Source organism: Microplitis demolitor, chromosome 2 (assembly GCF_026212275.2).
Source record: "Microplitis demolitor isolate Queensland-Clemson2020A chromosome 2, iyMicDemo2.1a, whole genome shotgun sequence".
Lineage (NCBI taxonomy): Eukaryota > Metazoa > Arthropoda > Insecta > Hymenoptera > Braconidae > Microplitis > Microplitis demolitor.
Genome location: NC_068546.1, coordinates 6,662,178 through 6,678,623, shown reverse-complemented (window position 1 = coordinate 6,678,623; position 16,446 = coordinate 6,662,178). Strand labels below are relative to the sequence as shown.

The 16,446-nt window shown below is 27.8% G+C and overlaps 1 protein-coding gene across 1 annotated transcript in view; it reads left to right on the top strand.

Annotated features, from left to right (window-relative positions):
- The first annotated feature begins 989 nt into the window (after nt 1-989).
- LOC103573070 (SUN domain-containing ossification factor) overlaps nt 990-16,446 on the top strand; it is a 35,475-nt gene continuing 20,018 nt past the window's right edge. Inside the window, exons 1-3 of the mRNA XM_008551932.3 lie at nt 990-1,440; nt 1,616-1,808; nt 8,920-9,035. Coding sequence (XP_008550154.1) covers nt 1,388-1,440; nt 1,616-1,808; nt 8,920-9,035 — 362 coding nt within the window. The 5' untranslated portion in view covers nt 990-1,387. The remainder of the gene's footprint in view (nt 1,441-1,615; nt 1,809-8,919; nt 9,036-16,446) is intronic.

The following is a 16,446-nucleotide window of genomic DNA, read 5'->3' as shown; positions in this document are numbered from 1 at the left end:
CAAGTTGACATTTCCATAAGTTAATGGCAACTTTCTGAGAAAGTTGTCGACAGCTTTCAGCTTTTGTAACCGTTGACTGTAAGTTGACGACAAGTTTCTCAGAAAGTTTTCGACAGATTGCAGCAGTAGATTGTCGCCAAATTTCTAGAAGACTTGGAGACAACTTATCGTCAAGTTGGTCGCAACTCATGTACACCAAATTTGACGCTAAACGCTATAATTTATCGCTACATTTTTTCTGAGTGGCGCACATGTTAAATTCTCATCACGTGACCGAACTTGACGCTAAAAAGCGGCGTCAAGTGTCAGCATGAAAAATCACCTTTAGACCACTCGGCTTTACCAGGCTTTACTGGCTGAGTAACAAGGACCATGTAGCTCCATCTAGAAAATAATAACAGTTAATATAATAAACGTAGTGTGATTTGTGATATGATAAATCATTGGTTGCTTGATGGTAAAGCAGAATGACCATAAGACACTGATATTTTAAAATTATTATTTCAAAATTTTTTAAAGCAGTTTTCAATTACTAGCGAGTTCAAGGCCACCTTTAAAATTTTATTAGTTAACTCATTGTTATAAAGTACTTATAATCATTATTGTTTTAACCTCGAAATAATTAAACAATAAACTATGTCAATATTGTATATTATTGAAATATAAAACTAATCTATTATAAACTGAATTTATCAGATTATCTAATTTAAAAAACTGACTTTTATTAAAATCATTACGATTCAAAAAATTTTATTCTCATATTTGTAATATATATCTATTCAGGTTATTAGAACTTTTAAATAGAATCTAAACACATTATTTTAGAGATAACACGGTTCCACTTTTTTTCGATCAGCTGACTTCTGTACCTATCGAAATTTATTTAGATATATATATATATATATATATATATATATATATATATATATATATATATATATATACATATGTATTTATGTATACATGATATACATATATAAATAAAATAAGAAATGTTTCTATAAAGAGATAAAACAGTATACGCCATAATTTAATAAAACATTACGGAAAATAAATAAGTTAAATAATTAATCATAAATATAAATAAAAGTTTATAAATTTTTCAAACTCTACTATGAAACTATTTCATAGAATTGACCGGAAGTTTTTTCATCGGAGTACCACACAGCACCACGTCAGTTATTTCATGTGTAGTGAGTGATTCGGTTGATTAGTACATTGAGTGGTTTAAATGTATTTTTCTCACCGCCTCTTTCAATTGTTATTTTTTACTTTTATTTAAAAATTAATTTATTTTAAAATAAATTCAAAAAAATAAATGACTATATATACATATACATAGTATAGACATTAGGTTACATATTAACATGACTTTTTGCTCGAGAAGATGAGGCTACATCATAGTAATTGGATTATTTTCATCATCTTTTTAATAAACAAGTAAATATTATTGTTCATTTTATTGATCAATTATTATATTAAATAATTAATTGCAAATAGTTTGATTGTCATTTAAACTCCGAAACTTAGTTTTGAGGTTATATTGATTTGTTCAATAATCAGATTATAAAGTTTTTTTATTGATTTATTAATACATTTTTTAAATTCATTTCAGTGTTTTCTTATTTTGTAACATTGCGGCTCAAGAAATTTCTAATCCGATTCCTGATAATGGTGATGAGGTAATAAATAATTTAACTTCAAGTGACACTGGCCAAAGTAAACGAGAAACGTTGGAATCTTTTTTATTTTCAAAAATTGAATTGCCTGTTTGGGAAAAGACTGATAAAAAACGACAGGATTATGTGGTATGAATTTTCATTTATAAATCATATAAATTTTGCTTAATTTTGAGATCATCGATTTCTTTATAAACGTATTTGAATAATAAGTAGAATTGTTTATTGTAGCAGATTTATATAAATAATAGCTTTCAGTATCTGTTGAAAATTATGAGTGTGAATGTAGCAGACACCAGATAACTTAAAACTTTAACTGAAAATCTACTTCCCAGGTAGCACACTTGCCTTTGTGACATCTATAAGATATCAGTTTTTAGGCTACTTTTTGACTTGCCAATAAGGCGTCAATATACTGACAAAACGATCAAAAATTTGTCACCGAAACAATACCTACTTAATAGACTTAAAACAAGTGACGACCAAAAGTAAATTACAAATAGTAATAAAAAAGTCATCTAAACGACATTTTAATTGACATGAGACAGGAAAAACAACACAAATTTTTTCTGTCTCCGGAACCAACATTTGCATGTCGTATTCATATAAAAAAAGATGACTTTGAGACAAAAAAAAAGTTGTCTTGTCCTTTTAAAAGACATCTTTAAGACTTCTAAAAGTTGACTCTGTGCTGCTTGAGTTATTTAAATATTTTTATCATTGCTGGCATATGATACTGAAATTAGTCGATGTCTAATAATTTTTTGATTTTTTACAAACGATAAATTTATAAACAACAAATATTTTAGAACATTGCTCTTATAGTTTTTTTAGTTATCTACATATGCATATTTTTATTATTATTATTTTTTTTTTTAAATTAAATTGTTGAAAATAAAATCCTGAAGTTGTCAATTGCCTGCTAACTTCCGGATCATGGCATATTTGTAATTTTTTTGTAAATCAATATATATGCTAACCATACAAATTTTAATTTTTTTTTTACAAAACAAGTAAGATCTATTCTCTGTACTACTCCCCTGCTTAAGAAAAATGATTTACTTCATGCTAAGTGTATATCTATATATTAGTCGATTCAAATTGTTTTAAATCATTTCAAATTATTTTGAATCATTTCAAATAATTTTTTTCAATCAGGGTTTTAAGGGCATTCTCAGACAGTGTCTCTAATTTTTGAAAATATGCAATGACTTTCAACTGTCATAATCGTTTTAAAATTTTATTAATTAATTAACAAAAAATTGAAACTTTAATTTTAAGCAGAGAACAACGCAGTCGCAATGTCGCCGAGATATAGAATTAAAAAAAAAATTACTTACAGTTGTTATCAATTAGGAGTTGAACGAAATTTGTTGAATAAATTCTAGCCTACAAAATTTGAAAATTCGACTCATAAAATTAACGTGATGATTTTATTGAACTTTATTCAATAAATTTCGTTTAACTCCCAATTGATATCAATTGTAAGTAATTTTTTTAAAATTCAATATCTACGTAAAATTACATGACCCTGAAGTTAGCTCTTAGCGCTTAAAAAAAAAAAAATTTAGTTAAAGATATCTCCGCATTGAAGCATTTTTCAGAAATTCGATCAGTGGGGATTTATTTTTCGGGAAATTATCTACAAATGGTAATGATAAAAATATTTTTTTACGCGCAAAAAAATTTTGAATTTAAAAAGAAAATTTTTGAAAGTTCTCACAAAGCAACCCATTATCAAATATTTATCGAATTTGATAATTGAACATATTTCTTCATTAAAAAATGATGGTTTCAGTTATTTTTTTAATTACCATATTAGTTTTTTCTGGCACTCATAACTTCGCGAAAATTCATTAACAAAAAAAAAAAAAAAAAAAATCGTCATATTTTCATTTTTTAAAAATCTGACGATGATGTTTTTTTAATTTTGAAAATGTTCATTAATTCTTTTAATATCTTCATCTTTTGATTTTTTAAAAAATTTTGATATTAAATATAAAGTCCAAAAATGATAATAAATTAAGAAAAAAAAATCATACCTTTATTTTCGAAAAATCTAACAATGGTATTTTTTTTTTTTTTTTTTTTTTTTTTTTTTTTTTTTTTTTTTTTCAATTTTTATTAATTCATTCAAATCTTCATATTTCGATTTTTAAAAAAATTTTGATATTGGATTACAAATCAACAAATGATAATAATTAAAGAAAAAAAAAACTCATGCCTTTATTTTTTAAAAATCTAGCGATGGTTTTTTTTTAATTTTTAAAATTTTTATTAATTCATTAGATCTTCTGATTTTTTTTTTTTTTTTTTTAATTTTGATTGAAAAAACTGAGGTAAGTATAAAATCCATTCAAATTTCGCGCGCAACAATTCCTACATCCGAAAGATGGCGCTCTGTTTTCTAAGCGCCTAACTTCAAAAGCTTGCACATATTTTTCAAATTGTTAATCATTTACGTTAGAGTTTTACAATTAAAATATTTAGTGTCAATAATTATTTAGTGTTTTTCAGTGCATTATTAAATAATTAAAACTTGTGATTAGTGAATTAAGTTACTATTTAACTTTAGTATCCCAAGTAATAAAGTAATTACTTAAATTAATAATTCAAAATATTAAAAAAAGAACAATGAAATTTACTAATGATCGGTTATTGTATGCGCTATTGAAATTGGTGAAAAATATTGATGATGTAAATGAAGAGATGCCCAAAAATGAAATTCTTTTTTCTGACTTATGTCAATATTTTAAACTTACAAAAAAACAAGAGATTCGAAAATTCAAACCTAATTTTTTTTTTTTATAGGCCAATAATATTAATTTTGTCAATGACAAAAAAAAAATTAAAGGAAAAACTCACTAGTGAATCAGACATATCTAATGATATTAAAGAATGTTGTCAATTGAATGATCTAACGCGGACACTGAGTTCAACATCGATATCAAGTACTGATTCATCGAAAAACAAAGAAGAAATAAATCTTGATAATAAACTATTTAGAAAACATTACAATTACGTATTTTTAAAAACAATTAGAGTCGGTCCATCAAATTTTATAAAAAACAATATTTTTTCAAAAGACTTATTTCACATTTTTTTACGAAAAAACTCACCAAAACTGTATGGAGTCAACTGTCTTCTGATATTTCATGGCTTGGAATTTGATAACAATGAAAAATTTAGAGATTATGCGCACTGTCAGCAGCCTCTTTGTCAAATCAGATTGACGAATCATGGAAATATCGATGGTTTGAATACAATTATCAGAATTTCCATAACAGAAGACAAACCTCAGCACACTGAACCTTTAATGTATCAATTAAGAGGCTCTCAGCGCGAAGATTCAAAGGACAAACTGAAACATGCTAAACCGAGTACAATTCATACATCCATCGTGAACAAAATGGATGCTTCTCTTGTTCGGAGTGATAATAATTTTCAGTTTGCCTACTCATTGCCTACATTACAAAAAGCTCGCTCGGAAGCTGTGTGTGCGAATGATCAGCATCCTGATGATTGTATAGACATTGTCAGTCGCATTGCTGCCTATAACCATCAACATCCGTACATTAAAAAATACAGCTCACCATTCGCCATCTACTTAACAATACCAGACCAAATCGAACTATTGAAAAATTTTTCCAATATCACACTTCATTTCGATGCTACGGGATCGGTAGTTCGGTCGCCTTACTCTGGTTCAAAAAGAGTTTATTATTACGCGGGGATTACTTCTATTGAACACAAAATCTATCCGATTTTTGAAATAATTATGAATAATCACACAGCTAGTTCAATAGCTGACGGTTTATTATTTTTTAAAGATTTGTGGGATTCCAGTGGGGTTAAATGGCCACCGTTTAATGACGTTACAACTGATTGGTCTTGGGCAAGTATCAATGCGATCGTGATGGCGTGGAATAAATCAACTGTTATTGATTATTTGATAAAATGTCATCAAGCGATTCTTACTAATCAGTTACCAGACGTTCTGCCTCTTCATACCTGTGACCCACATTTTATGAAAATGGTATCAAGATTATTGCACCGAAGACAAGTGAAGAAGAGCCTGAGAGGTTTTATCTTGGAGATTGTTGCAAAACTTGTCCATTTAGAAGAATACGAATCTCTGAAAAAATCACTGCAATGTGCATTAATTATTTTTTTATTTCCAAACAAAAATTAAGAGCTTAAGAATTCTTTAAATTACTTACTTAACGCGTCAGCTGGGTCCGAATATTTTATGATTGAGGAAGACGAATTTGAAGATGAATCTAAAAACGATGAATCTGAAGATGAGTCGTATGATGAATCTGAAGAGAAGACCCCAAATGAATCTAAAAAAAAAAAAGTACTAATTGACAAGGAAAAAACAATAGCTTACGAATCAAGCCCTTTTTATAATGATATGTTACCGGAGATAATTAAAATTCGTGAGAAGGGCAATCGTTTAAAAAGCAATATAAATTTGCCGGATAATGACTACTATTGATCCAGTGTTGCTGATTATTTAATAAAGCGAATAATCCCTTTTATACCTTTTTGGTCTTTAGTTGTCCGGAAAAAAACAGCATTCAAGCAATGCACCTGTGGAATATTTTTTTAAGAGCGTTAAAATTGAAAAAGACTGCCAAATGAAAGTTGGACATTTTATTGACAAACGGTGGGAAGAAGTTTCGGCTTCATTAAAAAAAATAAATCTGCCACAACCTCGTGCTCAATTGAAAAAACGACGCGCTCCCGTTAATGAAGCTGATAATTTGTCTCCAGAAGAAGGATGGAACCGTAAAAAACAAATTATAAAAAGGGTCCCTTACCAGGAAGGAAAGAGACTGAAGACAGCTGTTGATAAGCAAAATATACTCCCGTTAATCTATAATAAGAACCATATTGTAAAAAATGAAGATTATTATTATTGTGAAAATTGGCCACGTATATATTTCGTCGCTTATACGAGAAACGTGAACAATGATTCAAATTTTTACTTAACAGGAGAAGGCTATAATTCGTTATATGGAACGCAATGGCTATTCAATTTTACGATTGACTACTGTGCTACAATTTTAATTTTGGAGTCATCATAAAGTTCTAATATAGCATACGTTGATTGTACAATGAGTTCATTTATTCTAAAGGATCAGTTTGAAAATTTCGATGAAAATATTTACCATAACTTTAGAAACCAGTGGTCACGTAAAAATAAAATATTTCTCCCTTGTAATATAAACAATTCTCATTGGATTTTATTTTACGTAGAGCCCAAACAACGACATGTTTATTTATTAGATTCAGGCCAAACAAAAGAAGATCCTGAAAGTTATATGATAAACTTTCAAAAGTTTTACCGCCTTGTTTTCCCTAAAATGAAAAGTAATAATTGGCAAGTTAAAAATATGATTTTTCCATCGCAAAACGACAGTGCCAACTGCGGGATTGACGTGCTTTATTTTATTGAACAGTAATTACCTTTTTGTTTGTCTTCTGCATGTATTACTCAATATTGCTTACCTGTACAAATCTTTTTCTACTTTTTTTTTTTGTTATATTTCTTTCCCTCTTTTCACTAACAACAAAATTAAACTCATAATGCAATCTCAGGTATCTTTGATGGTGAAAATCTTGCCATGATCACGTAATCAATCAGTTACTAAAATGCCACTTAAGAATACTAAATATTAACTCATAAAATTACTCCTTTTCTCTTCAATTTCTTTTTAATTTTCTATCTATTATGCCAACAACACATAATAATCATTATTAATTTACTTTTGTTATTCGTAATTTTTCTGTAGGCAAAACAAAAATATTACTGGATTCCGATCCTAATGAGTATCGTAAGGAGTTAAGAATTAAGTGCTTGGAGAAGTCATTAGATGTGTCTAATAGGTGTCTCATTTGTGGACATGGAGAGTCGTCGCGAACTCAGAATCAAAAATGGGTTGCCTGCAGCGGTTGTGACAAGTGGACACACTACGGTTGTTTGACACAGCCCAATAAATCTTTCAGTCAAATGGCGAGCAAAGATTACAATTATTACTGTTATGTGAAAAATGGTTTTTAATAAATTGATTAAGCTATTAAAATTTTTTTTTACATATTTTTTATTATTTTTAAAATTCGACATCAAAATTTAAAAAACCATCGTTAGATTTTTAAAAAATAAAGGCATGAGTTTTTTTTTCTTTAATTATTATCATTTGTTGATTTGTAATCCTATATCAAAATTTTTTTAAAAATCAAAATATGAAGATTTGAATGAATTAATAAAAATTGGAAAAAAAAATACCATCGTTAGATTTTTCGAAAACAAAGGTATGATTTTTTTTTTCTTAATTTATTATCATTTTTGGACTTTATATTTAATATCAAAATTTTTTAAAAAATCAAAAGATGAAGATATTAAAAGACTTAATGAACATTTTCAAAATTGAAAAAATATCATCGTCAGATTTTTTAAAAATGAAAATATGGTGATTTTTTTTTTTTTTTTTTTTTAATGAATTTTCGCGAAGTTATGAGTGCCAGAAAAAACTAATATGGTAATTAAAAAAATAACTGAAACCATCATTTTTTAATGAAGAAATATGTTCAATTATCAAATTTGATAAATATTTGATAATGGGTTGCTTTGTGAGAACTTCCAAAAATTTTCTTTTTAAATTCAAAATTTTTTTGCGCGTAAAAAAAATATTTTTATCATTACCATTTGTAGATAATTTCCCGAAAAATAAATCCCCACTGATCGAATTTCTGAAAAATGCTTCAATGCGGAGATATCTTTAACTAAATTTTTTTTGTTTTAAGCGCTAAGAGCTAACTTCAGGGTCATAAAATTACTACTACGTTGTCCTTTTTTCAACGAATGCGTTAATTTTTTTTTTAATCAGTTAATAAAATTTTGATACGTTCATGACAATTGAAACTCATTAAAAATTTTTAAAAAGTGAGGGCGTTGTCTGAGAATGTCCTTAATTATACAAATTAGACATTGTTCGTTGTACTGACATGATAAATAAAAACATAAATACATTTTTTTAAAGATGAATTAGAATTTGTTTAAAATTTGAATGTTGTTCTCTTCATTATGATAGTAAATAACATTTTATGGAGTTATGACTGCGATTCGCTATTAGTTTTTTATTCGATGGTTTAAATTTTACGCCTGTAATAAATTGTATTATGAGTAATTTACCTTTGTCCTGTGTATTAATTTTATACATTTCATTTTCTATAGGACAGTAATGGTCTCGACAAAACTCATTATCATTTTCCAAATGAAGAGACTAGTAGGACAAACAATTTAGATTCACTCAAAGAAAGTTTAAATCAACAACCAAATCTATCTCAAGGGTGAGTTATATTTTTTTTTTCTATTATATAATTTTTTCATAGCTCTTAGTAATCTCAAAAATAGATGAAAAGAACTGAGGATATCTAAAAGCACACACCTTAATTAGTTATAATATTATTAATATAATCAATTGAAATTCATAAATTATCTTTGCGTGGATTTTCATTACCAATAAGAAAAATATTTTCATTTAATTAATATGTGACATCTCCGAGCATTAGTTAAAAGTAATTTACTAACTTGAGAAAAAGTTTTTCACATGTTATTTCAACGAGGAATCGAAAATTGCGATGAGGCAGTTGTTAATATTGATATTAAGAGCTCAAACTTTAACAAGATTTTTTATCGTCATTCCAAATAATATTTTCCGTATAGTTTTGAAAAAAAAAAAAAAAAAAAACATCGACTGTTTTTTTTTTCTTTCTTTAAAATCATATCAGAAAAATTTTTAGTGATGACGAAAATTACAAAAATACCGCTATTCAAAGTGAAAACACAGAAATAACTACCCTGATAGCCAAGTTGGCGAGAAACTGACGAGAAACTTGCAGCCGCAACTGGACACCAAGTTGACCGCCAACAGTTGGTACCTCCAATAGTTGATAGACATTTTCTGAGAAAGTTGGTGGCAAAAGTTGCTTGCAAAAGTTGGCAATCATAAGTTGACGATAAGTTTCCTTTCAATTTCCTCAGAAACTTGCATTCCAGTTGCGGCTCCATACTACCGCCAACTTTCTGAGAAAGTTGGCGGTAACTTGTAGCCAAAAGTTGCAAAAGCTGAAGTTGTCGATAACTTGTCGTCAAGTTGGTCGGAAACTAATGAATGACCAACTTTTTCTCGATCAACTCGTGTTATCAGGGTGGGTAAATACTTATAAATATAATCGCTAGGTAACTTAAGTTGATAAAATAATTTCTGTGACAAAAAATAGCCATTATCATAAGAGTAATTGATGAAATATCCCCGATGGCCAGACTATAATAAACATGCACTGTAATTTGGAGAATAGTGAAAATTATTTGAATTTATAAAAAGTAAACAATTAAATAATTATTCTAAGATTCATTAAAAAGAAAAAAAAATGTTTTTTGGTTGCTCTAAATAAATAAAATTCTAATGATTCATTTGCTCGAGCTCACGGTAATATTTGATCCCTCCTCTTTCTCATACTCAAAGGGGTAGGATACTCAATAATTTTAGATGGGACCGAATTCTGTCCACTTGGTTCATCGAAAACGCAAACCTTAAGAAATTTTCTCCAGATTCTCTAGAATCCAACCGCGATTTTGTATTCAACCTTCTTGTAGGTTGGTAGCATATCGAGACACAAGCAATGCTGTCTGTCGGTAAAAAATTTTTAAATTCAAAATAATAAATTAAGTAATAATAAATAAATAAATAAATAAATATAGAACAAAAATTAGTTGTTAACAAATTTTATGGACAACAAATCATTAATTTTATTTATCGATCCTGAATTACAATTCATTTTTATCTGCTTAGCTTTTAATTTGTATATTACAATTAATGTATAGACTGCTAATGGTTCAATTCACCTTCGCTAAGTATTCGCACGCGCACGGTCAAGGTTCGCGTATGATACTATCAATTTTTTAATAAAAAAAAATTCATATACATAGGTCATCTATTTAAATTTTAATACTCGTAGACCCAATAACGTTGAATACAACGTAGAGGTAATAAGGTTGAGTACAAATTTTTAACCGAAGGTAACTTTTCAAGTAGACAATCATATGTCCTAATTTCGAAAACTGTAAGTTCTAAAAAAAAAAAAAAAAAAAAAAAAAGAAATAAAAAAGAACTGAGTAATTAAAAATTTTACTTATTTTATTGAATAATCACTACATAGTATAAAACAAAGTCGCTTTCTCTGTCCCTATGTCCCTTTGTATGCTTAAATCTTTGAAACTACGCAACGGATTTTGATGCGGTTTTTTTTAATAGATAGAGTGATTCAAGAGGAAGGTTTATATGTATAATAACATAATATAATTTAGTATCAGCATTGCACCCGTGCGAAGCCGGGGCGGGTCGCTAGTCTTCGATTAAATCGTTGGTAGTTTTATTATTCTGTGCTGAACTGTCTTTAATCAATGGCACTAGATCATCACATTGTATAATTGGTGAAAAATAGTTGTTTCCACAATTTGCATCTTTGCGATAAAAATTTGAATAAGACGTCATTCAAGAAAAATCATTGAAATCCCTTTCGGCGGCGTGAATTTTGGACAGAAGTTTTTGCAATTGGCTGCTAGAGAGGATTTAAAATTGACCTATTATCATTATTGACAAAGGTACCATGCTTACAGATTTATTTTCTGAAACTTTCTTCTTAAGTTTGCGTTTGCAACAAACCAATTTAAGTCGAAATTCGGCATGGTGGGAAGCCAAAGTGTCCTAGCCCTAATAGCACAGTTTGCTTGAGCAAAAGTTTACTGTACAAAAGTTTAGTTGAATTTTTCGTCGAATTCCCGTCAACTTCGGACTTTTCCATTTTTTACGACAATTTGTATGCAACTTGCTATTGAATTTGAAGTAAATTTACTGCTCGAATTAGAATGCAAATTTACTTCAAAAGTTAACTAGAGAAAAGTTGTCGTCAATTTTCAGGCAAATTTTATGTCCCTGCAACTCCCCATTTATTTTTTGTATACACATTTTTTTATCTGATTACTAAACATAAAATAAAAATATACTTTCAACAGTTATGATTAAATTATCACCCACGTTTACATTTATAATTCTTTATAATGAAATTATTATTTAAAACCAAGATCTTAACGAACTGAATTGAGACGAAATGAATGAAATGTTTGAATGTAAGTGTCTATAATAAACACAATACTTATATATGTACATACTGAATTGAAATGAAGTCTGATTCAAGTCATTGGCAAATGGAAGTGAAAAAGAATATTTAAAAATAAATCATTGAAATTTTTCCCAATCTTGAAACATTAAAAATCGCCCGATTGCGATTTGTAGCCCAAACTTCAATTTAGTAGCGAATGCATACAGAAATTCGCCTAATTTGCGATAAGTAGTCTAATCTAGCAACTCTGCTTTAGGTTATTACTGCGGGTGTGGGTATTCCTGTTGATTTTTATTTTTTTCATTCTACTAAGAACAAATGATACATAACTCTCCCTAATTTGAAAATAAAATCCATCGATAAATTTAATATTTAAAAAGTACAACTAACGATTAATTTAGTATGTTATTTAGTTGTTCAGTTTATTATAAATGATTGAAAACTGATTGATGGTTTTCAGAGAAAATATAATCTTTTTCTTGAAGTCGGTGTGCAACTATAAGTCCTAATGAAATGCATTTTTAACTTCTCATTATGAAAATCGATGATTTTCGAGAAATTCGAGAAGTTATTGTTTTGACCTCGATTTTCGGAAACCGAGTTTTCATAAGATGTCGACGTTTTGAGGTCCTAGAAAGCTATTCTAACTATCGTTAGAATGATGTCCGAGTGTGTGTGTGTGTGTGTGTGTGTGTGTGTGTGTGTGCATGTGTGTAAACTTGCTATAACTTTTTAATTAATAAACTGATCAGAACTAAGAATTTCAGATCAATCGATCAATTAGACTCTAACGTATAAAAGAAATACGAAAAAAAAATTTTTTTTTAGTTTTTCAAATTTCTCAGAAATGACTCCATCGATTGATTCCAAAATCTGATCAGCTCTATACCTCAACTAAATACGTCGATTGCCACCTCAACCTCTAAAATAGGCCAATTCGTTGGAGAAAGAAATGGTAAAAACGTTTCTTTTCGAAAACAATGGCATGCAAAAGTATTTTTGAGCTCGAAAATGTATTCATACACTGAGAGAAAAAATCGGTTTTCTGAACTAAGAAATCGTAGTTCACAGACGACTCAGCTAAAGTAAATCAGTTTCAGTAACTAATACACCATAGTAAAGTGATATACGACTACATAGTCATTCTTACTATTTTTAGTTACATATACTAAGATAAAGTTAACATAATTATAATTTATATTGTAGTAAATAATTTATTCTTAGTCCAATGAGCAATAAGATTATAGTGATGTTAATAATGTACACTTAGTTCTTCAGATCATTTATAATTGTAGGAATAAGTATTTGTGTCTAGATGTACACACTAGAAAATCGAACTTTCTGAGAATGTACTGATTTGACTTATTGTAACTAAATATTCATAGTTACCATTTCCATGATTTAGTACTACAAGAAATAAAATTATTTAATTTAGCGATCTGTACTGCAGATTTTGGTTCATTATTACTGGATTTTTTTTTATTTACTAGCCAATATTTACGTGACAAATTAAGAAATTTTTTTTCTTTCACATTGAACGTACTTGATATTTTTTTATTATAACAAAAATTATTTTAGGAAACATTAATGTTTTCATGTAATTTAGTATATATTATATTACAATCAAAAATGATTCTTGTCACTCTGTCGGATAACAGAGAAATATTTATGCCAGGATCGTTCTCAAGCTTGGAATATAATACTTCTGAAATAAGTTTCTTACCAGGGACACTATACAAAAAGTGGGCGCGATCTGGTGGCGAGCACCAAACTACTCCCGCTGCTGTTGCTTTGTTCTGGTGACTTTTATCTCTTAGTTTAAGCAACTTTTTTGTTTTGGTTGGAGCATAAAAAATTCTTGCGTTAAATAATAGTACTCATTGCGATAAATTTTATATTCTTCAAACAAAAAAGTGCAGATTGTTACAAAAACTCATATATTTTGCTTCAAAAAATATCTAATATTAAGAAATAAAAACTTTTGTAACAAGTAAAAATTCTTCGCTTTAAGCATAAGAATATGTTAACTTGAGAAAAAATATTTGAATTAAAAATAAAAATTTCAAGATAATTATTTATTTAGGGCAAGAAAATTTTGATTTCCCGAATCGATTTTTAAAAAAAATTCAGGATTCAAATTATCTGTTTTTTCTGTGCATTTATAATTCTCAAAAACAGTAGATAATTGAAAAATATATGTAGGATTAATATTAATAGCTGGAATTATTTTATAATATGAAAATCGTAAAACTGCTTCGATTCAAACATCTTGTCTGATTATTTTGCTATAAAGGGTTTCTCTTTAACTCATAAGGTTATTTATTTGTACGTTATAAAAACTTATAAACACGGCTTTGAAATTTGAGTTTCTCTACACACACTGATAAAAAGAAACCTGTGAGTCAACTTGGTTTGAGTTGAGCCAAAATACGCCACGACTTCAAGTACGGCGAAACACGCTACGACTTTGGCTCAAAAGCCACACGTATTTGGAGGGAATTATCTTAGCAACAAAAAATTTTTACACGCCCTTTTGATATAAAAAAATTTTTTTTTTTTTTTTCACTTTTTTAATCGACCTCCACATGTTTAACGATTCAGAACTGATAAGCAAAAAAAAATGTTTGATACGCTTCTTTGGCTTATGTTTTGCACTTTTGGCATTAGGAATGCAATTTAGAGGCAGGGAAACTAAATATTAATGGTATTTATAACGATATTCTCTTTTGAATTTTTTTTTTAAATTTGATTACTAGTCAGCAGAAATATTCTATAATTATTAAATTAACTAGAAATCGACTGTTAAGAGAACTAACATGAAATAGTACGGTTGATACTTTTGTTAGTAGTAAAAGGAACTAAATAAATGATATTGTATGAGACGACAACTAAATTCTTAGTTGTGTCAACTATTAAAATTATTTCTACCAACTATCACACAGTCACTAAGCTAACGTAGTTACTGTATCTATTTTATGTTAATTGAGCCAACGATAAAGATTATATTGTGTTCACTACTAAGCCTTGTTTTAGAATGATTAAAGTTTTGTAGTGACCATAATAAGGCAAAAATGGTTTCTTAAATTTAGTTAATGTAACTATTTTTCCATGCTGATTCACACTAGTACATAGTTCCAGTAACAATAAAAATTGGTTAGGGAGACTATATTTTTATATCTGTCGCTGCATAGTTCAGGTTACTAAGCACTTTTCTCTCAGTGTAACAATGTTTTTGAACTCAAGGAGCTTGAAAACAGTGGGAAGTTTTGGAGCTGGTCCGTAAAGTCAACTGATAGACAGATCTTTTTTTATAGACATTTTATAATAAATATTTTTATTTGTATATTTCTTTTTCATATAATATTTCATTATTTAGTTATACACTTTAAATAAGTAAATAAATTAATAAAAATAATGAAATTTAAAAAATGCGCGTACTAATTTATCATTGATCTAAATACGTATTTTTTAATTTATATTCTACTTACATGTTATTCATTTATTCAAAAATTAAAAAAATTGCCATTTGTCAGTTATATTTACACTAGATGATATTAAATCGTTTTATAACCGTTTATAGATAGTTTTTATATAGTCTTTCTGCAGTTAAATAATAGTTTATAAACGATTTTCCATGCGTTACAAAACAGTTTGCATATGTAAATTAGACCCAGTTAAGATTTGATATAAACTGTTTATTAACACTATTTTACATTATTTGATTTACAGTTTTTATTTAGTTGATTAAGACTTAATTCTCAGTTAGCTCTAAAGCTGTGATATGACTATTTATCAACCGTTAATTTACTGAAGGTAAACAATTTTTCATTTTCGGTAGGGAATGCATTGATGAATTATTGTTTACTTTGTTATGAAAATAGTAATTTACTGATCATTATATTCATCAAATTATTTAATCAAATAATTAATTTCAATTGGTGAATAATTTCTTAATTTAAAATTTTTTAACTTATTCATATCACTTTATTGAATTATTTGTCTCAATTTTTCAAATAACTCTTTATTTATTTCTTAAATTCATTCATATTCATCTCTTGTATACAATTATGTCAAATATGTTAGTTTATCAATATCAACATATTAGTTTGATTTTATAATTAGAGTTGTCATTTTCAATTTTCTAATGTATAGCCTAAAACTTTAAAATTATTAATAGCATTTTAACAATCGCCATATTTAATTAAGATGATCCCTAGCGAAACTGGTCAGGCACTAACGCCTCGATTTCATTTTTACTAGAGACACTGTGTATTATTTAAATGAAAAAAAAATAAAATACGAAATTAAAGAGTAATACAAATATATTAAAAGAAACGGTTACATTGATTTGAATAAACTAAAACAAAAAAAATATTTCATTTATAACATAATATAATTTTCTGTAATGATTATATTTTACTCATAGTTATAAGTAAAATATGTTTCAATAATAAAAATAACCGAAGACAAGATTGCAAAAATTCCACTTGCAAGTATTTGTTTTAAATACTGTTCATGATATTTTGAAATATAATTATTCTGAAAATTTTGTTGATCATAAATAAGAATAACTCCA